Here is a 26,643-nt window from a genome sequence, read left to right as displayed (position 1 = left end):
TCAACAGCTCCCTGGTAGTTCATTGAGAACTTTAAGCCGACAGCCACAAAGGCTGTCGCTATTTGTGGTTTGGCATTCGCAGAACTCCTTAAATGACACGGCTGGGTGCGCAGAGCCCACACGTCAGCATTTTTTTTTAAAGTAATGGCAGCGAATGCAAGATCCCCCGCTTGCTGTCACTAAATGCAACAGAGTGGGGACATGTTACATGTTCCCAAAGGCGAACTTATCCTTTAAAGTTATTTTAAAGGCTCGTTTAAAAAAAACAAAAAAAAACAAACATGTTATACTTACTCCTCTGTGCAGTTGGTTTTGCACAGAGCAGCCTGGATCCTCCTCTTCTCGGGTCCCTCTTTTCTGCTCCTAGCCTCTCCCTCCCTTGAGTGCCCCTCAGCCAGCAGCTTGCTACAGGGGTCACCCAAGCTGAGTCAGAGCTCCTTGTATCCATTAGACACGGAGCCCCGACCTGGCCCCGCTCCCTCTCTCCCCTGATTTGCTGACTGACTTTGACAGCCGCAGGAGCCAATGGCGCCGCTGCTCTGTCTCAGCCATTCAGGAGTGTCCTGGATGGCTGAGGGGATCATGGACATAGCTGGAGAGAGTAGGGGCTCAGATAGGTAATTAGGGGGGTGCTGGGGGGGCTGCTACACACAAAAGGTTTTTTATCTTAATGCATGGAAAACATTAAGATAAACCTTCTGCCTTTACAACTCCTTTAACCACTTGCCATCCGCCATATAGCAGAATGACGGCGGCAAAGTGGTTTCAATACCCTGACTGACGTCTGCAGGATATTGAGCCGCTGCGCGCCCCCGGGGGCGCGCATTGCGGCGATCATCCCGCAACACCAATCTAGGTAAAGTCTCTGACAGAGACTCTTTACCACATGATCAGCCGTGTCCAATCACGATGTAAATAGGAAGAGACTCGCGTCTGACAGACGCAAGTAGAGGAGAGCCGATCGACTCCTCTCCTGACGGGGGGGTCTGTGCTGATTGTTTATCAGCACAGCCCCCCTTGGATCCCACCCAGGACCACCAGGGAAGCCATCCACATTGGACCACCAGGTATGCCCCCTAGACCCCCAGGGAAATACTAATCTGTGCCCAGGCAGCTGCCAATCAATGCCCAGGCAGCTGCCAATCAGTGCCCACTCACAATGCCTACCACTGCCAGTGCCACCAGGGATGCGTATCAGTGCCGCCTATCATTGCCCATCAGTGCCACCCATAAGAACCCATCTTTGCCGCCTTTCAGTGCTCATCAGTGTTACCCATGAGTGCCCATCAGTGCCGCCTATCAATGCCCATCAGTGCTGCATATCAGTGCCACCCATCAGTGCCGCCTACCAATGCCCATCGTCAGTGCCCGCTCATTGGTGCCACTTCATCGGTACCACCTTATCAGTGCCCATCAGTGAAAGAGAAAACTTACTTATTTACAAAATTTTTTAACAGAAACAAAAGCAAAACTTTTATTTTTTTCAAAAATTTCGGTCTTTTTTTAATTGTTTAGCAAAACATAAAAACCGCAGAGGTGATCAAATACCACCAAAAGAAAGCTCTATTTGTGGGAACAAAATGATAAAAATTTAGTTTGGGTACAGTGTTGTATGACCGCGCAATTGTCATTCAAACTGTGACAGCGCTGAAAGCTGAAAATTGGTCTGGGCAGGAAGGTGTATAAGTGCCTGGTATTGAAGGGGTTAAGCTTTGACAAAAAACCTGGAAGCTGATTGGTTTCTATGCAGAGCTGCACCAGATTTTGCACTCGCCAGTTTTAGTAAATCAACTCGATGTGTCCTTCTATTAAATACATTTTGGTAAATCTAAAGGTGATTGTATAGTGTATGGCCACCTTTAGCCTAGTTTCGCACTAATACCTGCGCTTTCCCCCAGCACATTCAAATTGAACTACCGTTGCCCTCTACAGTGGCTGTCAGTGTAATCTTAACAACAATGCAGTGTGTTTGGCAGCACCAAATTGCAAGGTACAAAAGTACCATACAATCAGGTGCAGTGCGGTTCAAAAATTGGTGCATGCAGAACTTTGGTGCAATGGCGTGCGATTTGGAGGCCATTCAAATCCAATGGGCTCAATTGGCACTGCACTGAATCGCATGTGAATTGTAGAGGAATGCGGTTCATGGTGTGAACGGACGTTTAGCGTGCTCATGATCACATGGGTGACGATCACCCTGATCTCTCTGGTCTCATTCAGTGATTCTAACCACACAGAGCGAGATCCGCCTAGGTACCTCCCATTCCCATCCATGAGCTACATAGCCGCTCCCACCAAAAACCTGATTTTAGTTTTCCATCAAGGCTGCGATGTCATAGAATAAGGAGACATTTCACATTCATTTTCAGTTCAGCCAGTATAAATATTTCAGAACCTAATAAAGAGTTCATTATCAAGCAAAGTGGTGTTTTCTTTCATGTAATTGTCTGGAGACAATCAGAGATGAGAAATGAGGGGAGAATCTCTCCACAAGGTCACACAGAAGCAAAACCACCTCTGAGTAGTGAGGAAGATTACTCCTTCTTTTTTTTTCTTTGGTTGAGGTTCTGCTCCCTTCCTCTGTGGTCACTGGGGCAGGAAGTGAGGGAAAATCTGCCCAGCGAGGACACAAGGCAAGTACAACACTGGTTCTAACGCCTATTTAAACCCCCAAAAAAATAAAAAGGGGCATTTCACTTTAAGGTTTAGATGTTGGGATGAAGGTAAGGATTAAGAGGTTAAACCTGACGTTTAAAGGGGTTGTAAAAGCAGAAGGTTTTTTTTTTTTTTTTTTAATCTTAATGCATTCTGTGCATTAAGATAAAGTCTTCTGTGTGTAGCATCCCCTTTAATACTTACCTGAGCCCCGTCTAGATCCATCAGTGTTGCACGAGACACTAGGCTGGCTGGGACTCCCCTTCTCATTGGCTGAGACAGCAGCGTGGTGCCATTGCTGCCCGCTGCTGTCATTCAGTCAGTGAGCCAATGAGGAGAGAAAGGCGGCCGGGCCACGGTTGCGTGTCTGAATGGACACAGGATGATGCGGCTCGGCTCAGGTGTCTCCATAGAAAGCTGCTTGCTGTGGGGGGCACTCGACAGGAGGGAGGGGCCAGGAGAGCCGAAGAGGGACCCGAGAAGAGGAGGATCTGGGCTGCTCTGTGCAAAACCAACTGCATAGAGCAGGTAAGTATAACATGTTTGTCATTTTTACCTAAAAAAAAAAAAAAAAAAAAGAGACTTTACAATCACTTTAACCGCTTGCGAACCAGCCGCTGCAGTTTTACTGCGGAAGGTTGGCTCCGTTGCGCAAAATCACGTTAATGTACGTGACCTCACGAGGCTCCCATAGCAGGCGCGCACACGCCGCGAGCTCTGTGAGTCCGACCGCGGGTCCCACGGACTCAGTGTCTGCAGAGATACCTGCGATTGTCTCACGGAGAGGAAGAGTGGGGAAATGCTGATGTAAACTAGCATTTCCCAGTTCTGCTTAGTGACAGGACACTGATTATCGCTCCCTGTAATCGGGAGCGGTGATCAGTGATGTGTCACTGCTAGCCCATCCCCCTCTACAGGTAGAACACATCCCTAGGACACACTTAACACCTGCAGCGCCCACTCCTGGTTAACCCCTTCACTGCCAGTCACATTTACACAGTAATCAGTGCATTTTTAAAAGCACTGATCGCTGTATAAATGTGAATGGTCCCAAAATAGCGCCAAAAGTGTCCGATCTGTTCGCCATAATGTCGCAGTCACGATAAAAATCGCAGATCGCCGCCATTACTAGTAAAAAAAAAAAAAGTAATAAAAATGCAATAAAACTATCCCCTATTTTGTAGACGTCATAACTTTTGCACAAACCAAGCAAAAAACGCTTATTTTGATATTTTTGGTAAAAAAAAAAAAAAAAAAAATGTAGAAGAATACGTATCGGCCTAAACTGAGGAAAAAAATGTTTTTTTTAAATATATTTTTTGGGGATATTATCGCAAAAAGTAAAAAATATAGCTTTTTTTCAAAATTGACGCTCCTTTTTTTGTTTGTAAACCGCAGAGGTGATCAAATACCACCAAAAGAAAGCTTTATTTGTGGGGAAAAAAGGACGTCAATTTTGTTTGGGAGCAACGTTGCACGACCACGCAATTGTCAATTAAATCGACGCAGTACCGAATCGCAAAAAGTGCTCTGGTCATGAAGGGGGTAAATTCTTCCGGGGCTGAAGTGATTAATTTGTTTTATATATTGTCTTCTTTGTCCCCCCCCCCCTCTCCATCAACATGCTAATGAACGAATTAATTTCCCTTTTCATTACATATTTTATTTTGGGCTTCGTGACATCATCACTGGGTCTCTGTACTTCTCTCTGCAATGCAGGCAAATCTTGGCTGGTGGGAGGAACTGGCAGGGTGCTGTACATAGCTTCCTGAATATATCACAGCACCCTTCCTCAGTACTCCCCACAAGAACCCTGAATTAGCATTGGGCTGGCTCTTGGGAGAAGTTATACAAAAATATTTTAAAGTGTTTCTAAAACCAAAAAACTAAAATGTCATAAATTTCAGTTTACCAGCATTTTAGATGTGATGGCTGCATTAGTTTACATTTTTTCTGGCTTTTTTCTCCCTTTTTTCTCACCCGATGATCCTGCCAGTAACACACTTCCTGTCCTAGAGTGACAACACTCGTTCACTGCACTGTACCTAGGGAGGAGCACCATTGGTACCTTCTCTTCTCTTCCATAACATAAGGAGAGTGTTTGTAGTCCACAGAGATAGATAGAAAAAATGTAACTGATAAGAATGCAGCACAGGAAGTCCTCAGCTTGCAATATTCCTGGCAGGATCAACAGGTTTTTCTTTGCAATTATGGAACAGATATAAGAAAAGTTTTCAGCTGTGTATTCAATAGACCAAAAGGGAGCAAATAATCAAAGTTTGTTATACCTGAACTCCAGGCAGATATAAAAGATACAAAATAGCACAGTTCTGTATTCCTTAATAAATCATTAACCGCTAGCCGACCAGCCGCCACAGTTATACTGCGTCAGGTTGGCATGTCTGCGCAAATCGCCTTAGATGTGCGTTGGCTCTTTAAGATGCTATTACAGGCGTGCGCGTGTCCCCAAAGCCATTGCCCGGGCACGATGGCTGCCGGGCACCCGCGATAGCTTGTGACAGAACGAGAACGGGGATGTGTGTGTGTGTGTGTGTGTGTGTGTGTGTGTGTGTGTGTGTGTGTGTGTGTGTGTGTAAACACACAAATCCCGATTCTGTCAGGAAAATGGAGATCGATCCTGTGTTCCTACTGAGTAGGAACAACAATCTGTCTCCTCCTCTAGTCACTCCCATCCCCCCACAGTTAGAACACACAGTGAGGGAACACATTTAACCCCTCGATTGCCCCCTAGTGTTAACCCCTTCCCTGCCAGTGACATTTATACAGTAATCAGTGGCTATTTTTAGCTCTGATCACTTTATAAATGTCAATGGTCCCTAGCAAGATCACAGTCCCGATCAAAAATCGCAAATTGCCACCATTACTAGTGAAAAAAAAAAAATGCCATAAATCTATCCCCTATTTTGTAGACGCTATAACTTTTTTGCACAAATCAATCAATATATGCGATTTTAATTTATTTTTTAACAAAAATATGTACATATCGGCCTAAACTGAGGAAGAAATTAGTTTTTAATATTTTTTTTTAGGGGGTATTATAGCAAAAAGTACAAAATATTGTTTTTTTTTTTTTTTTTAATTGTCGCTCTTTTTTTGTTTATAGCGCAAAAAATAAAAACCGCAGAGGTGATCAAATACCACCAAAAGAAAGCTCTATTTGTGGGGGGGGGGGGAAGGACATAAATTTTATTTTGGTACAACGTCGCACGCAAAAAATGGCTTTGTTAGGAAGGGGGCAAATCCTTCCGGGGCTGAAGTGGTTAAAGTGGTTGTAAAGTCAGAAGGTTTTTTACCTTCATGCATTCTAAGGAAGTGCAGTCTGCTCACATAATTTGTAATAAAAACATCTTTGTCATTCTGAAGCTTCCCTCCAACCACTTTGCATATTAATAAATATTTTATTATTTTTAATAATAAAATATTAATATTCCGATGGCTTAAGAGAGGGTGAAGTGCATCACTTGAGGTGAACAAGACCAATATACAGAAGCCAGAAAGAAATGCTTCCCTGTTGCTCTCAGCAACCAATCAGATCTTTTCTTCCATGAATTAGCCTGCATTTGAAAAATGACATCTGAGACTTCTGCTCTGTTTCAGATTTTTATTAGCCCCCTTGTGCGCACAGCGTGGTGGTGTCCTCAGTGGCCCAGCACGTTGGTCTTTAAATGTTTTGGGCCATAATTAAACCTGAGACCGGCTCCGCTAGTCACTGAAGGTCGTGTCCTCTGTGGGGTTTGCTGACGGAGGAAGGTGAACGATTTCCCTTCTGCCATTGAGGGTGTCACGTCTCAGCTCCTCGCCTGGGTGGTGCAACAGGTCACCCTGGAAGTTCTGTGAAGCTCGGTCACTGCGCAGGAAACTAAAAGCAGATGACATTTGATTTGTTCTGTGTGTCATAAACCATTGGCAGGTTTTTATTTATTTATTTATTTTTTTTATAAAATCCTGTTTTCACCTTTTTTTTTTTTTTGTCTCAGTGCTACGAATCTCCTTCTGTCTTTTTCAGCCATCTTATCACTGCTTTGGACAGTCCTTCTGATGGCACTTTTTGTTTACGTGTAGCAATCGGGTTTTTTTTAATTTTTTTATGTCACAAGGTATTTTCGCAGTGGTTTTTCAAACACAATTTTTTTGGAAAAAAATAACTTTTTTGAATGCAAAAAAACACAATACATAACCCTTTTTATATTTTTTGTAAAAGATGATGCTACACTAAGTAAATAGATACCAGACGTGATGCTTTTAAAATTGCACACACCATTTTACTATCCATAGGCAAAGCTTTAAAAGCATTTACAGGTTACCACTTTAGATTTACAGAGGAGGTCTGGTGTTTGCAACAACACCTCACATGTGGGACGATCGCTGTTTGTGTTCGTGCGGGACCGACGCGCATGTTTGCCTCTGTGCATTTAAAATTTTTTTTTTTTTTTTTGTTACACTGTTGCGCTAAAGTTTATTTTATTATTATTTTTTTTTTTTTTTAGCGCTTTCATTGCTGTCACAAGGAATGTAAACATCCTTTGTGACAGCAAAAGGCACATGACAGGTACTCTTTATGGAGGGATCTGGGGTCTATAAGACCTCAAGTCCCTCTTCTGCCCTTAAAAGCATTCAAAACACCAAGATCTGTGTTTAAGAATACTTTCAAATTTAAAAAAATGGCGCCATTGACATCCAGGTAACCCCTGAAATGATGTCATGTCATTGCTTCCAGGTTATCATAGTGGAGACCTGATCAAAGACAATCCCAGCTTTGTATGGGTCGCCGACTAACCAACAGACGTGCCAGCTGGTTGCTTGGGTCTCCAGGTGGGACTGGAGAGCTAGAGTAAGCCGCAGAAGGCGGCGGGAAGGATGGCTTGTAATGGCAATCCAGCGCCTAGTTAGTCACGAGAGAGCTGACCGTTGGCTCTACAAAATAGTACTGGGGTTGACATGCCATTTTCTTGGATGTCAATTACTGACCTAGGGGAGCTTGTATGGAACTCATTTAGATGGGACAGACTGCCAGTGTAATGTTGTGTCTGTCACCCATACGAAATGCCTTTTCCCTCATTTTAGTAGTTATTGCGCTCCTGATCTCCACTGTTGGCTGGTGTGTAGGGGACATTGTTTGGGGAAGGTTCTCTGGCACCTTTGGCGAGGATGTCGATGTGAAACTAATTCAGATACGGATGACTTCCAGTGTAATGTTGTGTCCGTCACCCATACCAGATCCCTTTGCCCTCATTTTAGTAGGATTTTAAGAGCTCTTGCTCCTATTTTGGGAGGCAAGCTTCACACATTGCGCTTTGCCCCGTGATAATCGCAGCAAAACTACACTACATTGAAAATGAATGGCACCCAATAAAGGTACTGTGATGGGCAATCTGATGCTGGGTGGGAACTGACTGCCAGTGATATCACCAGTGACATTAATTTGGTAATCAGTGCTAATATATACTGTCACTGTACTAATGACACTGGCTGGGAAAGGTTTAACATCTAGGGGGATTAGAAGTGTGTTAAACTATGTGTAATATGTGTACAGTGTGCTACTTTTACTAACTACTCCCTGTGTAATCATCGGAGTTCCATGACAGCCGGGCACTGTGCTTTGTTTATCAGGAGAATGCTGTTTTCCCTGTGTAATTCTTAGGGCTCTGTGACAACCAGGCACTGTGTTCTGTTTATTAGGAGAATGTTGCTCTCCCTGTGTAATCCTTGAAGTCCTATGACAGCTGTTTAGCAGGAGTAGTGATGCACTGAAAGTTCGGCTGCCGAAAGTTATAACCAAAAATAGGGTTTTCAGCATTGTCCTGAAAGAAAACAAAGTGCCCATAATGGCTGTTGAAACCGCCTGCAATTTTACCTTGCTTATGGTGTATTTTTCATTGGTCGTGTGATGCATCAAAAATGGTGTCAGTATCCCCGTTAGCCCCAGGAATTCCTATAGCCAATGTGTCACCAGTGGTTGGAATGCAGCCTGTTGCTGGAATGAGTGGCCTCCCAGCTACGGCGGTGCCTCCTGGTGTACCTCCTATGAGCTTGCCTACTATGATGCCACCACAGCAGTTGGTGACACAGCCCATTGTCCCCAATCTATCTGCACAAGCTGTGACGAGTGCTACCAATCCTTTTCTGTTGTGAGCTGTGGAATTATTGATGCATTCTTGCTGCGTTTTCAATGCATTTCAAAGGGAAGGTGCGTTTTTTTTTTTTTTTTTTACTGACTAAATATGCACCAAAAATGCAGCAAGCCTCAAAAAGGTGCCGATAATGGCCGTCAATAAATTCATATTTAAATTCATGATATTAATTACAATATTGAATATAATACAATTATTTATAAAAAAAATAAATAAATATATATATATATATATATATATATATATATATATATATATATATATATATATATATATATATATATATATATATATATATATATATATTTAAAAAGGGGTCCATTTCGGTTTCAGCCAAGTACATCCTGAATTTTCAGTTTCGATAAACAAAATTTTCATTTTGGTGCACAACTAATCAGGAGAATATAAATCCCACTTTGTAATGTGCACTGTGTAGGTTGAGCTATCAGTACTGCACAGAGCAGGACTTGGCTGGGCAAAGCAGAGGCAAGAAATGCACCCGCATCAGCTGCACCCCTCCCCACTGTGCCCAAGGCAGGTGCCACTTTAGCCTAAGCCTGGCCCTGGTAGGAGAAAGCAAGGCTTTATTGTAAAGAAGAATTAGAGGCAATTTCCCAGCACAAGGTAAAAGAATGTTGACGGTGTTTAATTGACTATAGAGCATCAGAGTAAATGAAGTTAATGTTTTCCAGCACACATGTGACTTGCTGTCCAGTAATTATATAGAGGAACATTGCCAACTGAACCGTCTTTAGATGATAATGGAAAATATTTCTGAATAATAAAAGCAGCTGTATTTCCTAAAGTCTTGCTGATGGTTCATTGTCCTTAGAGGACAGATTTTTTTAGTTTAGTTTTGGAAAGTGTTTAGGTGTAGGAGTTTAAGTGATGTACTTTATTGGCTATCCTAATTTAATAAAGATGTGCAAAACGGCCGGGGTGTCCAGGTTTTGGTCTGATACATACATGCATCCCTGGGGGTCAGCATGCATTTATCAGACCAGAATCAATCCGGGGCCCCGGTCCCTCTCTGCCTGTTTTTCGTAACCTAAGAGGATCACTTAAATGCCAAACTTTCTGCATTAATCAATACAATTCCCTGCTACTGTGTGTGTGCTACTCCTGTGACAGCGATCTATACCTCCTTTACAGTCTTCTGGTCCATGACTACGCATTTCTTGCAAAAGTGTTATTGTATGGAATATTTAGTTTGTAGTATGCTATTCTGAATGTATATTTTTTAACCACTATAATAATAAATGAATATTAAAAAAAACAGTTTACTGTGAAGCTCCCGTAATGCGTTTTTTTGGTTTTAGCTGGCATGTGTCTTATTTTGCTGCAGGGGTAACTGCTGTAAAATTTACACTTCATGCTGAAACTTGCCATGAGCCTTTTCAGGTCGATATGCAATAGACAAGGAATATAACTTGACCGGTGTAAAATGTGAAACTTGCATCCAACTTTTACTTTCAGGCAAATGTGACAATAACAGCTCTTTGAAAATTCCCTTTGTGTTCCCATGCAGGACCTCTGCTCTCCCGCATACCTCTCTCTCCAAGCCCATGGCGTCAGCATCCTCAGTGCCTGTTGGATTCCATTATGAAACTAAGTACGTTGTGCTCAGCTACCTGGGGTTCACCTCACAAGAGGGTACGAGGGAAGTACCCCCCACAACTAGAGCTGGTAAGTAGATGACATTGTAAGCAGTGACTCATTGGGGTCTTTAGAACTGCTGGTCCCAGCATGCTCTACATGGAGGACAAAAATCTCTTGCAGCATGCTGTATGTATTTGTTCTGAAAATTGGTATAGACTGCTGAGACATCTGAGCCACAGTAAAATGCACAGCAACACACCTAAAGTAGCGTGGTGCCTTATCAGTGGAACCTCAACCTGCTAAGCCAGCACACATCTGTGTTGTAGCACACTACCATGCGTTGGTCCATTTTAAAGTATATGTGATTGCCCAATAGCACTTTGTGATACAGGAAATATGAATTGTTTAATTTTTTTTTTTTTTTTTTTTAAGTTCTTGTGTTTTTTTGCTTTTGTATATTTATAATTATGTTTAATTCGTATGTAGCACCATGGTCCTCTGAGATATGACATTTTGTTCTACCGTATGTCCTCACGTGTAGTAGAATGACAATAAGGCTTGACTTGAGAACTGCATTTTTTTAATAAACAAATGCTTTATAACTTTTTAAAGATGGTTTTATTGTGTGGTCTTGTGACCTCACAGCCTTACAAAGAGGAACAGATGTCCAAAATGATCATACCAGCATGGATCTGCTTCCATGCCTGGCATAATCAATTTGACTTTTAATAAGCAGACACTTACCTTTTCCAGGATCCCTCGCTGTGCTCACCCAAAGGAGCGCCGGGGATCGTCTTCGGTCCCCGGCGCTGGCATCTTAACCGTGGGAGCCGGGCTGTGACAGCTTGGGGCTTAACAGCTAGGTGCTCACTGCGCATGTGCGAGCAACTTTGAGCATTGCGAATGGTCCCATAGTCCTCTGTGACCTGTGATGTGTCCCAGAAGACTGCGAGGAGGGAGGGGGAAAGGAGAACCCCTGCTCTGATCCCCTAGGCGATCCGAGTGGAAGTGGGAACCTTTCAAAACCAGATAAGGTACCCCCACCCCACCCAAAAAATTGCCAAATGTGATATAAGAGTGGGGGAGGAGGCCTTAAAGCAGAACTTCCCTTTTTTGGGTGAAGTTCTACTTTAACATACACTTGCATTGCAGCTTACCTATTCTTAGATGTGATGGCTGACTAAGTTTTCGTTTTTGAACTTAATTTCCTTTATTTTCACCATGTCATCCTGGCCAGTAAGTATGCTATTTTGCAACTGAACAAGCTGTCCGGCAGCAGTTATAAGGCTGATACAAACCATTTACCACTGACAGGGGTGCTTACAATGCTTTTATTTATGTAAAACCTTTATCCCAAAAGAAAAAAAACTGTTGCTGTAACTGCTTAAAAATTGTTAGCTGAAGTTTGGCTTCAATGTGTTAGTGTATCTAAATCTGTTAGTGCATCTTACACTTCCCTCACCCCAGATTAACAATGCTGCTTTCCAAAGGTGTTTCTGTTGCTCTTTCATCCAGAGTGTAGGCACTTTAATAGAGTAGATGTGTTATTGGCCGTATCCCCAGATGAGAACAGAGGGCAAAAAGCTTAAAAAAGAAAACTAATGTAGGCACCACATCCCATGATTGGTAAGCTGCAATATGTAAATTTTTTTTTTGTTCTTAGTTTAACACCGCATGTGAATATGCAGCCTCTTGGCGGCCGGGCATTGGCTCTGAGCGCCCGCATATTTGCGTGCGATAGCGTCCATAGAGTGCGCACCCGGCACAGTGACCGGCAGCTCAAGGAAAGCTTCTTTTGATCATGCGATCGCTGTGCTAGCCAATCACCGCGGTCTCCAAACATTCAAACATTTAAAGGGCCGGCGGGAACAGGCGCCAAGGGGTTAAGGTTCGTTGTGATGCATAAGCAGCCTGTTCAAATAAATAGGCTGCCCTTATGTAAATTGTTAACATGCAACACCGTGCACAAAAATTCACTGATCTGCCCTAGGTCACTCCCAGCACAGGTGCAGGTAAACCCCTTGGCTTTCGCCAACCTAGTTACATATACAGTATTTAGCGTATATCCAGAAAACAAAAGTGGAGACTACACACATTGAAGAGCTGTAAAACGTTTTACTCTTAGCTGGCTTGCATGGCCCGCTAGGACTCCTCCCTCTAACAGGTTTTGCTCATATGGGCCTTAACCAGTTGTGATTACTGAATGTTCTGCAAATGCAGAAAAACCGTCATCAAGGCACACAAGATGTGTGTAGTAAGCCCTATTCTTCAGCCCCATCCCCTCCCGCATGCACTTGCTGCCAATTTCAAGCTGTCAAAATGTCAGCTGGGAGTTGCTGTGTAAATACAACAGCTGTAGAAACTTCTACTGTAAAAAAAATGGACCATCTCGCACAGTGTTAATAAACATTCTACAGACAGGAAATAGAAATACAAAGTAACATTGGTACTTTTTATCTACTTTGTTTTAGGCTCTTTTCACACTAGAGGGACTGAGTATGACTTTGATCCGACCTTACACTCTCGCATCAAAAGTCGCACCAAAGTAGTGCAGCACCTTTTCAAACTTTCTGCGATTTTAAGTCCACCGATTTTGAACAGGGGCCACTGAAAAGAATGGCCTGCAACTTGTCATGCAACTTTTGATGCCCATAGTCGCATGACAAGTCACACCTGTGAATGGAAAAAAAGTTCAACAGCCTCAGAATCTGCCAGGAACTGTCTTTATCTGAAGCCTTGAAGAAGAGTGCTTTGGAAACCCTTCAAACACGTTGGCTACCAACTTCACCAATTAATTCTTGTTCTGCTCCACTCCACTTTTTTTTCTTCTTTTTTTTACAGTTCCAGTTTTAGCCAAGGCTCCCTAGTGGGTAAAAAGGACACCAGTTTATGAAGACTTGGTCTGTGCTGGTTTGTCTGAGACCTATAATGGCTGCTAGTGTTTTGGGAATTTAAATGACATTAGGATCCAGCGCCACTCCTGACCCAATTTTGTCTATGCATGCTCTTCAGCATAAAGCTGCCCTATAGCTTAGGGGACACAATTAGGAGCAAGAACATTACAGGTTGCACATTTTTTTTTTTTTTTTTGTAAGAGGAACTCCTTACAGAACATTTAACTTTGAATGTTTTCATTATAAAGCATACAGTATGTGCATTCCTTCACTTCCACTTTACGCCTCATTTTATACCATGGATCGGTTTCAGTCCTGGTCCATCCACTCGTTTTCTAATTTCGATTAAGGTCTCTTGTGGCCCCACGCTGACAAGGCGTTACTGTAAAATGTTGGGTTGTGTAAGCGACGCGTGCACAGCTGGCGCTCCGCCCAGCGTCTCTGGCTGGTTCTACAGATATTTAGGCCTGCCCAGTAACTAGTGAACGTCACTGTGCATGGCACGGCAGCGGCTTCTGCTCTCTCCCGTGTTTTCCGCTTGGCTTCTAATTCTGTCCGACAGGTTGTCGGGTAAAATCAAGCTCTCATGAAAAGCTGGAACTGTGAGCACAAGACCTGCCCAGTCTTCTGAGAGTATCGTTCTCTTATTTTAGCTCTGCTAGGGAATGGAACATGGCTGATGTTTGGTTCTTTGGGTATCAGATTTGGGCCTACTAAACATCAAAAAGTACAATACAGTAGAGAGAAATTCCAGAGAGTCATGAGAGGTGCGAGGACCCAACAGCTGTTCTGTGCTTGCTGCATCTTTGTCAGGACGGGTACAAAACAGGTTTCATCTAATCTTAATCATTCAATATAGGACACAGACTTTGAGTATGGTTGTAGGCTGGTACCCTTACATGATTGGATACTGGGAAGCATTTGAGGACATGCTCACTTAGTTGTCCCCTCAACCTTTACAGAGAAATCACTCTTAGCTTAGTTTATTATTTTCTCTTCGTATTCTTTAATCCACTCTTCCCTGTCATCTAATACAAGAATAGAAGCAGTGCATCTGGATCAGTGCAACCTCGGTATAACCTTATCCGGACTGTGCACTGTGGGGATGGTCACCTTCACTTGGTGAAATCATTACTGGGTTTCTTTGCTTCTCAGTGGAATGCAGGCAGTTCATGGCTGGTGGAAGGGGCTGGAAGGACGCTGTACACAGCTTCCTGAAAAAATCATAGCACTCTGCTTCAGTGCTTCTCTCAGGATGCAAGCAGTGGGCTGGCTCTTTGGAGATGCAGATATCCAAATGTCTTGATGGGTGGGTATCCGTCTGGAAGAAAAGATATTTATAAGCAGACAACATTTGCATGCAGATCACCCTAGATAATGCCCACTTGTGAAGCTGAGCCTCAGTGATTGAAAGAACTAAAATCCAATCAGTGCATGCTGTGAGCTCCTCAGAGTAAAGCCTCATACACACTGCTAGTTTTTTTGGTTCAACACAGCGGGGTGAAAGAAAAAAAAAACTGACAGCTCAGGTCAAAGCCACTGTACTAACATCCGATGTGCATACAGCAATCTCCCCTGCTGTGCTATTATGTTCTGATAGGGGGACAGCACCCCTGCCAGAACACTCCGGTCAGCGTTCTGAGCCATTGGCTGAGATCGCTAAACGGGAGCTGATCAGCAGACCTTTTTCGGTCATGCCCCTCCGACAAAAGACGGCTGAGCGGATGGCTTTTGTTGGACCGGCTGGAGTACACATGTGCTGAATATCGGCCAGTTTCTATTGAAACGGCGGCTGCCGCCCAACATTCGGCCCATGTGTACGAGGCTTAAGTGATTTCAGCACAGGAGAGGAGCATGTACAACTATGCAAGACTGAAGGGTGCCCCTGGACGACATAACCTATTACGAAACGCGTAGGGTGAAGCGACGCGCTGACGTCACCTCGTGTTGTCACTGTCGGTTCCAGAAGGACGGGTTGGTCTGTGTGCTACTGGCCGGCGCACCAGACATCAAGGCGTTTTTTTTCTGCTTGCTTATGTAAGTGCAATACTGTTTTTATACTCAATAAACTTGAAGGTTTACACTATGGAGCACTTTTTATCTTTCCATGCCATATACATCCATTCATGAGTTTGGAATGAAATGAGAAGTGTTGAAATGTTATGAGGGCCCTTGGGCGGTTCTGGAGATCCCTTTATCACCCCCAATACACCGAGGACAGTTGGTGCACCTGACACGTTCTGGAGGGCCTATTATATACAGGCTTGGTGCATGAGAGCACTTTTATTTTATATATAATTTTTTTATATCTATTTTTATATGTTTAGCGCGATTTATGTTTTCCAAGACTGAAGGGAAGGCTGGAGTAAAGCTTCAGCTGTCAGTTACTGTTGGGTTGGTAGGAATAGTTTAAAACAATCTGGTAGATTCTTAGATAATCAGTCCTTCAGCAAGATTGAACTGGCATTAAGGTTAAAAGAAAAAAATCTCAATAACATAGGAATTGCACAGGTTAACCCTAAAAGGCTTACTGCTTTTAGATTGGATTGCCTAGTTCTACCCATAGTTAATTCTGATTAAAAGAGTTGTAAAGGCAGAAAGTTTTTTTTTTTTTTATCTTAATGCATTCTATGCATTAAGAGAAAAAGCCTTCTGTGTGCAGCAGCCCCCCCTAATACTTACCTTAAGCCCATCTCTGTACAGCAATGTTCACGAGTCCCTCAGCCGTCCGAGACTCTCCCTCCTAATTGGCTGAGACACAGCAGCAGCGTGATTGGCTCCCTTGGCTGTCAATCAAAGTCAGTTAGCCAGCCAATCGAGAGAGAGGCGGGGCCGAACTGCAGCTCCGTGTCTGATTAAACACAAGGAGCTGCAGCTCGGCTCAGGTGCCCCCATAGCAATCTGCTTGTTGTGGGGGGCACTTGACAGGAGGGAGGTGCCAAGAGCACTGAAGAGGAGGATCCAGGCTGCTCTGTGCAAATTCACTGCAACAGAGCAGGTAAGTATAAAGTGTTTGTTATTTAAAAAAGAAAAAAAAAAAAAGAGAGACTTCACTTTAACTGCTGGTTTTTATCCTATATTTTCAGTCCTTTTACTGAGAACACCCCTCCTGTCTTGACTTATTGCCTTGGTCTCCACTGCAGACACCCAGCAGCATGCGCCCCCACTATCTGCCAGAGATGATCTGGACAAAGTTAAGACGGAGATAGAGGAGGAGCTGAAAAGATTGGAGGAGGAGATATCTGCAGGTTTGTTTTCTGGGGGGGGGGGGGGGGATATATTGACTATTAATGTATTTAGTAGTTTGCCTGAAGTTCAGTTTTAGTGTCAACCTGTAATAATTGTGATGCAGTGCCTAGAATCTGCTAGTTTTCTGCCTGTTAAGGCTATCCACTGGCCTTTCCACGTAGTAGAGCAGCAGTGCTCTGATAAAGATTTTTTTGTTATACAGTATGCAGGTTACTTCCAATGAACATGTTCATGTCTGGGACTCAGTAGGTAGTGTAACCAAAAAATGAAATGACAGCTAGGTGGATATGCACCATCTAAAAAAAGATTTCAGACCATATGTCTATCAAGAGCATTTCATTATTTTACCAATTTTCTTTCTTCTTATTTTTTTTCCAAAATATGTAAACCCTCCTTTTGTAAAACAACCATTCAGTTTAAAATTGAAATGAAAAGCAAAACATTTAGGTATAGATTTAAAAGAATTTATAAATACCCTTTTCTCCCTTTTTCATAAGTGATCACATTCCCTTTATTCTTAACTGCATAAGGAGCTCAGACAGCTAGGGTAGGAATAACAGCAGAACACTGGTCTTCCCAGCACAAGTCTAATCATTAGCGGAGAGCAGGCCGAGTTCCCAGCACTTACAGAAAACTTGCCACGCTGTGCTCTCATGCCTAGTGTGGTCAGTTTTTCATAGGAAAGCAGAGGGACTGGCAGGGAGACCAGGGATTTCACACAAAGGAAGCAATACAAAGTACATGGTACAGCAGGCACATATCAGGAATATGAAATGTTGGGTTTACATATTCTTTAACAATATTAATACAAGAAGTAAGGGAATGTAAAAAAAAAAAAAAAAACAAACAGCCATATTTGCCTAGATGACTGCAGAACCGATCCCAACTGCAGCTGTCCCCCCACCACCGCTAAAACTGAGAACTGAGCATTCAAACACAGCTGATCACTCAGTTCTCCATCTTCAGCATGACTGGTAGTCAGCAGCTCTCTGCTCAACTTTGAATTTAGTTGGGCAAGCTCAATGCTCTTAAGTGGCTTTATAAAAATGCACTGAGGCGTTGACCAGTCCTTTCCAGTAGAAAGATGGCGGAGGGTCCAGTTTCTTCCAACTCAGACTTGTGGCCTGTCTTGAATGAAAAAGTCATGGGTAAAGTCCTGGAGGCAGTGGTTGGAGCTTTACTCTTTACCAAATCCAGTAAACCAGTAGAGACCATTGGGGTAATCTCCAGAGCAGTATCAAAATTGTATTTTTTGTAAGGTAACGATTTTGCCCTTAACATTTTTTGTACTTCTTTCCAGCCTTCCCCAGCACTGGCTTTGACATGCACACTTCCCCGGTGTTCAGTCCTGCTAGCCCTGAGAGCACCATTGAAGACTGTCTAGCACAGCTAGCGGAGAGGATGTGTCTTGAGATCCCAGAGCAATTGGACCAAGCCTACCAGAACCTCCTAAGCGGGTGAATATAGTTGCACTACTTGCATCTGTGAATCTAAGAATACTAACAAATAGTAGTTTTGCTTAAATGGTCATTTTAGTGTTTTTCTTTGGATCTAAGTCTGGCCATACACTGTTTGAATCTCGGCTGGTTCAACAGGAACTGGCCATGATTTGAACCATTAATAGGCAGGCTGAGTGTACCAAGTTGATTGATCAACTTTGGTACAACCAGCCTGCTGGATTCTCTTGCGATTATCCCACCTCACCCCACTCGGCGGGAGTGTTTCCCCTGTCACCACTGTCTGTGTTGATGGGGAAATCGTGTAAATTTCTTTCCTGCAACCCGTGATTGCAGGAAAGAAATTTGCACCGGGTATGGCCTGCCTTACCCCTCTTGTAGTTTTCACAAGGTGAGTCAGAGGTCAGTGCTACAATTATGCCTTTGGTGTAATGAAGTTTGCTCCACCCATTTCATTCTGCTTAGTATGGCAATTAGACAGTGCTGAATCATTAAGACAATCTAGGTGCAGCAGAGTTCATTGCTTTCAGTCCTGTGATGGGGGTAATTTCCCTCTTCAGCAGTCGATGGCAGCAGCCTTTCTGGGCATTTAGATTTGACAAATGCTTATAAAGCTTTACACAGGTAAAATATGTTAAAGCGGGACCCCACCTCTTGGTTATGGGTTTTTCTGTGTCCTTCACTTTTGTCTCCGGAACATGACATGAGTGGAAAACTAGTGAAGAAGGACACGGAACATAATAAAAAGTAAATGGCTCCACCTCTTTTTCATACTATATAAAAAACAAACAAAAAAAAAAAACCAAAACATTTTGTCTTATTTAGTAGCACTGGCAGTTCCGATCATTTAAATATGTTTAATATATGAACCCAAAACAAAAACATTTAATATAATGCAGCTTACATTTCCTTATTTTTTTGCCTAGTGACACACTTCCATCACTGTATTGTATCTGTCAAGAGAGCCATGGCTGTCCCCCAGGCTAGACTTCTTAAGTGATTATATGTATTCGCCACTCCTAGCCCCATCATATTGAGTTACCCCTTGGCTGACCAGGTGCCTGTAGCCAAGCAGGGGCTCATTCTATGCCCCAAACAACCAGTAGATCCAAAAGAGAGTATTTTGCCTGTCCAGAATAAAAAAAAGCTAATCGTTTACAGAAGGCTTAGAGGAAGTGACAAGCACATTGCATTTCTGGCAGGATCAATGGGTATTTCCTGTACTTGTTTAAAATGTCCTTGGCCTGGAAAAAAACAATGTAGACATCACTTCCAGGGATTTGTAAGCTGCTTTACATTACTTTTTGTTCTTGAGTTTAATTGTGTCTTTCTGTCCCAGTGACAACTGCAACCGCCCATATTTTGTATAGGTGTCACAGTGACAGGAAGTAATGTGACCCCCAAATGGGATCACCAACAGATTTTAAAACCCAAGAGAGTTTTTAACTCGTCACCATTCTATTCACACTAGAAAAAAACAGTTTGGAGTTAGGCAATTGGAATAAAGGGCCCAAATTTTAAGCTTTAAATTACCTGGGGAAAAAGTCAGGTTGGGCAAAGAGTATAAAGTTTAAAGGCAACTCCATTGCTTTTGGATTGATGTTTTCAGATTTAATTTTTTGCCAGCCCACTACAGCTTTCAGAAAAAAATAGTGAATGTACAGCCAGAGAATATACAAGATCAGATTGGTGATCTCTTTTCTTCATCCCTGCAGGAACTTGACTTCTGACCTGTTAAAGAAGGAGGCAGAAGCCGCAGCTCTGCACGCCACTGGATGGAACAAGGTAAGACACCGGGATGCAGTTGGGGGTGTGTGTTGAGAGAATTATGTGGTTAACGTGGTAATAAGACTGATTTTCACTCGTTTGTCTTGCAAATGATCTGCCCTTCTGGTGGAAACATATTCAGTTCACCTGTCCTGGGGTGTGGGAGGCTGTCTGGGGTGCCCAATCTCTGCTGTAGTAATCCACCCAAGCTTCAGGCAGAGGACTGGCCCTGACGAATATCATTAATAATCTTTAATCTTTAAACAACTGTTCTGATTCATGTCTTAGGCACCTCCAGCTTTCACACTTGTATATCCACTAAACACCAATGCAGCTTGTACATTTCTGCTATGGGCCATTTCATTATCTAAGATAAAAAAAGCATAAATGCATATGTTTCTTTTGGTGACATTGTTTTGCAAAAATTGTTTTATTTTTCACAGCAGCTATTGCAGCTGTATTATTTACACAGCAACTCCTGGCTATCATTTTGAGTTGTTAATTGCTGGCAGGAGGGAGGTGGGGCTGCAGCTAAGTGGAAGGATAGGACATTCTACGCAAGCCCTGTGTGCTTCCATGATGGTTTGTGGGGGAGTGTGTAGTACATCCAGTTTGTCCACAAGTGGTTAGAAATCTCTATTATTATTATTATTATTATTAATTTGTAAATATTTACTTACAAGGGAGTGATCCAAGGTTGGTTATTACATAGACACATTTGATAACGCTCTTATGGCAAGCTGTTGAAATCCCTTATTAAACAAATACATTTTCTTTCCACCTTCTGTACAGTGATTGTACTTTCCTGTTGCTCTCTTAGTGCAGCTTTTTCAGTCTGCTAAAAATGAATTAAATGCTTTCTAGGTGATTTTTTTCCTGCAAATAGTTTTAGCTTTGCAGTTACTCTGCAAGGATAGTATGCTACATGCAGTCACAGGATATGCAGAGAGCCAATAAAAATATGTATGAGAAATGTAAATATGGAAAGGCAATAAAATGTCACATTGAAAAAAAAAGTTAATAAACATCTATCACAGTTGTGCTGACAAGTTTACATACCCTGGCAGAATTTATGATTTCTTGCCCATTTTTTCAGAGAATATGAATGGTAACACACAAACATTTTTCACTCATGGTTAGTGTTTGGCTGAAGCCATCTATTATCAATCAACTGTGTTTACTCTTTTTAAATCATAATGGCAACAGAAACTATCCAAATGACCCTGTTTAAAAGTTTACATACCCTGGTGATTTTGGCCTGATAACATGCACACAAGTTAACACAAAGGGGTTTGAATGGCTGTTAAAGGTAACCATCCTCACCTGTGATCTGTTTGCTTGTAATTAGTGTGTCTGTGTGTGTGTGTGTGTGTGTGTGTGTGTATATGTGTATATATATAAGCCCTGGCTCACATTGGTGCGATTTGACATGTCAAATCGGCGGCAAATGCTGGCAATGGCACTGTCCTAATCAATGTTACGCTGCATTTGCGGCGCCTCACCAATTTCAAAAAGTAGTTTCTGTACTACTTTTTGCGATTTCAGGGTTTTCATTGTGCAGAAGCCCACACAGTTGTCTGCAAAATCGCAGCCAAAATCGGGACTGACATGCGGGAGTGAAATCATGCGAGTTCAGCTGAACTCGCATGGCTTCATTCCCGCAGCTCAGTGTGAACCTGGGCTAAAAGTTCAATGAGTTTCTGGACTCCTGACAGACCCTTGCATCTTTCATTCAGTGCCTCACTGATGTTCCTGGATTCTGAGTCATGGGGAAAGCAAAAGAATTGTCAAAGGATCTGCAGAAAAAGGTAGTTGAACTGTATAAAACACGAAAGGGATATAAAAATATATCCAAGGAAATGAGAATGCCAAGCAGCAGTGTTCAAACGCTAATCAAAAAGTGAAAAATTAGGGGTTCTGTTGAAACCAAACCACGGTCTGGTAGACCAACTAAAATTTCAGCCACAACTGCCAGGAAAATTGTTCGGAATGCAAAGAAAAACCCACAAATAACTTCAGGTGAAATACAGGACTCTCTGAAAACATGTGGTGTGACTGTTTAAAGATGCACAATAAGGAGGCACTTGAAGAAAGATGGACTGCATGGTCTAGTTGCCAGAAGAAAGCCATTACTATGCGAATGCCACAAAGTATCCCAGTTACAACAGCACAGAGACCAGACTCAAACCTGGCACAAAGTTATTTGGAATGATGAGACCAAAATTGAGCTTTTTGGCCACAACCATAAACGCTGCATTTGGAGAGGAGTCAACAAGGCCTATGATGAAAGGTACACCATTCCTACTGTGAAGCACAGAGGTGGATTGCTGATGTTTTGAGGATGTGTGAGCTACAAAAGCACAGGAAATTTGGTCAAAATTGTTGGCAAGATGAATGCAGTATGTTATCAAAAAATACTGGAGGAACATTTGCATTCATCAGCCAGGAAGCTCCGCATGGGACGTACTTGGACATTCCAACATGACAATGATCCAAAACACAAGGCGAAGTCGACCTGTCATTGGCTACAGCAGAGTAAAGTGAAGGTTCTGGCATGGCCATCTCAGTCTCCTGACCTCAATATCATTCAGCCACTCTGGGGAGATTTCAAACGTGCAGTTCATACAAGACAGCCCAAGAATTTACAGGAATTTGAGGCATTTTGCCAAGAGGAATGGGCAGCTTTACCATCTGAGAAGATAAAGAGCCTCATCCACAAATACCACAAAAGACTTCAAGCTGTCATTGATATTAATATATATAATTACTAAAAATAAATCGAAGAAATAAATATAAATCAGCATTCAATCCACTGGGCCATAATGAATTTAAACAGTGTATTCATTGATAGAGGTCGACCGATATATCGGCCGATATTTGGCTTTTTTTACTTAATCGGCATCGGCCGATTGTGCTGATAAAAAAAACCGATTATACCTTCAGCGGGACTTGCAAATGACTTCTGTAATAGAAGTCAATGCAAGTTTTCTGAAGTTATCTTCTCTCCTCCTCTGGGCAGCCTGCCAAGTCTGATAAGAAGATACATTGTATCTCTTTCAGGTTCTTTTATCAATAGACTGAACTCAGTGGAGAAGTTCTCAGTTTAACCATTTAAAGACTAAATCTTTTCTGACACTTGTTGCTTACAAGTAAAAATCCTGTATTTTCTGCTAGAAAATCACTTAGAACCCCCAAACATTATATATATTTTTTCTAGCAGAGACCCTAGGGAATAAAATAGCGGTTGTTGCAATATTTTATGTCACACGGTATTTGCGCAGCGGTCTTTCAAACGCAATTTTTTTTGAAAAAATACACTAATGAAATAAAAAAAAAAAAAAAAAAAGCAGTAAAGTTAGCCCATTTTTTTTCGTCCAAAAGTTTTGATTACCTGTTTTTGTGTATTTAATATTTAAGATAGTTAGTTATTTTTTTTTTAATCTAAATTATACATACAAGTGAACTGATTGGAGGTTTGTTTTGTTTAATAAATGTTTAAATATAAAAAATTTTCTGTATCACTTATTACTTAAGGCTGCTTTCACACTGGAGCGGGCATGCGTTGACGGTAAAACGCTGTTAGTTTTAGCGGCGCTTTACCGTCATTTTAGCGGCGCTATTCGGCTGCTAGCGGGGTGCTTATAACCCAGCTAGCGGCCGAAGAAGGGATTAAATGCGCCCCTGAAGCGCTGCTGCCGAAACGCTTTGCAGGCGCTTCGGCAGCGGTGCGCATTCATTTCAATGGGCAGGAGTGGTGGAGGAGCGGTATACACCGCTCCAAAGATGCCGCTTGCAGGACTTTTTTTTTAACATCCTGCCAGCGCATCGTCTCGGTGTGAAAGCACTCGAGCTTTCACATAGACTGCAGGGGAGCCGTTTTACAGGCGCTATTTTTTAGCCCAAAAGCGCCTGAAAAACGCCCCAGTGTGAAAGGGGTCTAACTGTTAGATTTTATGCGATGAAGGGAAAAAAAAAAAGAAATCGGCCTAATATATCGGCCCAAAAAAATCGGCATCATATATCGGCCATCGGCCACTGCGATTTCTAAATATCGGCTTTGGCATCGGCCAGAGAAAAACCCATATCGGTCGACCTCTATTCATTGAACCTCCTGCTTTCTAAGGGTTAATTTCCCTATTTCCTCCACCTCCGTTCTTAGATATACCATCTATAACCATGAATCCTTCTTCTCTTTTTTTTTTTTATAAAGGTTTTATTTTGATTTTGTGACATAAAAGAAATCGGCAGCAATCATTTCACATCTAGCACATGCAATATCCTGTCCCAGACCCATCCGGACCAGCCTAGCTGGGGTGTAATGCAGGTGGTGTATAAACTTAAATTGTACCAGTAGGTCAGCAGTGCTAATTATATCCTGAAAACATATCTTGGTTGCTTCTTCCCAGTCCTCTTCAGAAAGCTCAGGCATAGACAATAGCCATTTGCGATGAGAGTTATGGAAAGGATCTGCTCCCACCAGCTGGAAGCGACCATAAAAGGTCGTCACAAGTTTGGCAATTTCTGGGAATGACAGGGGGTCTTCAATAGACAATTCCGTGAGCTCAATGGTCAATGACCCAAACTGTGCCCGGATGGCGTGTCTTAGTAAAAGATATTTGAAAAAGAATTTATTGTCCAGGCCATATTTAAGTCTGAGTACATCAAAGGGTAGTAAGGTATTCTCCTCAACTATATGAATTAGGTGTGTAATGCCAAATCGGCTCCACCATGTCGAGTCCAGGTGACCGAGGAGCTCAGGGAGGTTGGAGTTCCTGTGGTGAGATACCCAGAGAAGACTGTGTCGGATACCCCCCCCCAGGCCATAAAACTAACCTCAACTGGAGAATCTGAAACCACCCAATCTCCTCGATCTATGGATTTCGTCCCTTAGAGAGGTAGGAGGTCCAAAGAGTCAACAAAAGTGCCGTGGCAGGGAGTCAGGGTGTCAGAGTGTAACCAAGCATGGACATAGGTGAGTTGGGAAGCAAGGAAATAATTTCTTAAATTTTGGGCATGCCAGGCCACCCGCGGCCTTTGCCGCCTGTGAGGAGGACCTGGCTATACGAGGTTGGTGACCATTCCAGACAAAGGTGGAAAGGGTGGAGTCTATTCTTCCAAAAACTTTTTAGTGAAAAAGACGGGGCAGCTCGAAAACAATAGAGGAATTTTGGTCGAAAAATCATTTTAAATATGTTTATGCGGCCATTTAGATTAAGGGGCAATGACAACCAGGTATGGAACCTATCCATTATCTGGCTATAGGAGTGACGTTAAGTTCTTCGTATTTAGAGATATCAGCATGTATTTGAATACCTAGGTGTTTAAAGGAGGACGTCAATTGCATATGTGACCTTTGTAGATAATCAATGGGAAAGGGGGGCCTATAAGAAAGGCCTGAGATTTTTCCCAACCCACCTGTAGTCCCGAAGCCGCGCCAAACTCCTCCACAACACACAACAATTTATTAAATGAGCTCTCTCTACCTTCCAAATATATAAGGGCATCGTCCGCGTAGAGAGAGATCTTCTCTAATAGACTAGATCGGATGCCCCCTATCTCTGACGTCTGTCGCAGCGCCAGGGCCAACGGCTCAATGGCCAGTGCGAACAGAAGTGGAGAGAGAGGGCACCCCTGCCTGGTACCCTTCTTCGAGGAAAATGGTTCAGAGATATCCTTATGGTGCGGACTCTGGCCCTTGGGTCCGCATATAATAAGCGGGCCCACTGAACAAAGTGTGGACCAATTCCCACCCATGCCATAGCTTCCCAAAGGAAGGGCCAGCTCACTGTGTCAAAAGCTTTTAACACATCTAGGGATAGGACCAATCCACCATGTTTCGCTTGTGCTGCAAATTATATATGTAAATACAATCTATGAATGTTGTCAAATGTGCTCCTGCCAGGCATAAAGCCGAATTGGTCCGGCGGTATGAGGGATAGAATGACCATCTGAAGTCTAAGGGCAAGAATTTTTGCTAGGATTTTGGCATCGTTATTTAATAGGGATATGGGACAGTAGGACCCACACTGGAGCTTGTCCTTTCTAGGTTTAGGTATGACCACTATAAGTGCTTCGTTCAGAGTCTGAAAGTTTTCCCAGCTTAAGAGTGTATTGGAATGTCTTAAGGAGCCTAGGAGCCAGTTATGCTATGTGTGTCTGGTACCATTCTGAGGGGAGTCTGTCCAGGCCTGGAGTTTTATTGGTCGGTAATAGACGTATGGCCGTAGTTACCTCCTCCAGCGTAATAGGCTTATCTAAGGAAAGCTGCTTGGGGGTACTAAGTGCTGGAAAGTCAAGTGATTCAAAGAAGCCTAGAAAGGCTTGTTCTAAAGGGATAGATGTATTTTCGTATATTGTACTATAAAAATCTGCAAAGGTTTGGTTAATGGTCAGAGCGTCAGTAGTAGTTGACCTGTCCGGGAGTTGAATTTCAGCAATCTAACTATCCTGAAGGTCTGTATGGGAAGACACACAAGGAGCCTACCGTCCCCCCCCCCCCCATGCTCATAAATACGAGCAGAGAGGTATAGTTGTTGCTTCCTGGTCAAATCCACCATATGAAGCTGGATCGCCTGATGAGCGTCTGTCAGCATACCTCTAGTCTGAGGAGGGGCTACCAGTATGACGGGCTACGTGCCTCCTCCAACGAATTTTGGAGAGCTTCCTGCATTGCCCACCTGGTGGATCTGTATCGTTTAATGCGTGAGATATGAGCTCCTGACTACCGCCTTAAAGGGGTCCCAGACAGGGCCCCCGGCTGCAGAGTCAGTGTTAAAGGACTAGTAATTGGTCATGTCAGTTGGGATGGACTCGGACATTTACAGTGTGGAGATCCAGAGATGACTGAGTCTCCAGGCCCGGAACAACGGT

The 26,643-nt window shown here is 42.9% G+C and overlaps 1 protein-coding gene across 1 annotated transcript in view; it reads left to right on the top strand.

Annotated features, from left to right (window-relative positions):
• Nucleotides 1–26,643, top strand: part of BCL2L13 (BCL2 like 13) — a 75,941-nt gene that overhangs the window by 15,069 nt on the left and 34,229 nt on the right. The window contains exons 2-5 of the mRNA XM_073621562.1: nucleotides 10,336–10,493; nucleotides 16,444–16,548; nucleotides 17,850–18,006; nucleotides 19,722–19,791. Of these exons, the coding sequence (XP_073477663.1) occupies nucleotides 10,373–10,493; nucleotides 16,444–16,548; nucleotides 17,850–18,006; nucleotides 19,722–19,791 (453 nt within the window). The 5' untranslated portion in view covers nucleotides 10,336–10,372. The remainder of the gene's footprint in view (nucleotides 1–10,335; nucleotides 10,494–16,443; nucleotides 16,549–17,849; nucleotides 18,007–19,721; nucleotides 19,792–26,643) is intronic.

Source organism: Aquarana catesbeiana, linkage group LG03, assembly GCF_042186555.1.
Source record: "Aquarana catesbeiana isolate 2022-GZ linkage group LG03, ASM4218655v1, whole genome shotgun sequence".
NCBI classification, from domain to species: Eukaryota; Metazoa; Chordata; class Amphibia; order Anura; family Ranidae; genus Aquarana; species Aquarana catesbeiana.
Note: the sequence above shows the minus strand (reverse complement) of the source record. Positions and strands in the feature narration are given on the sequence as shown.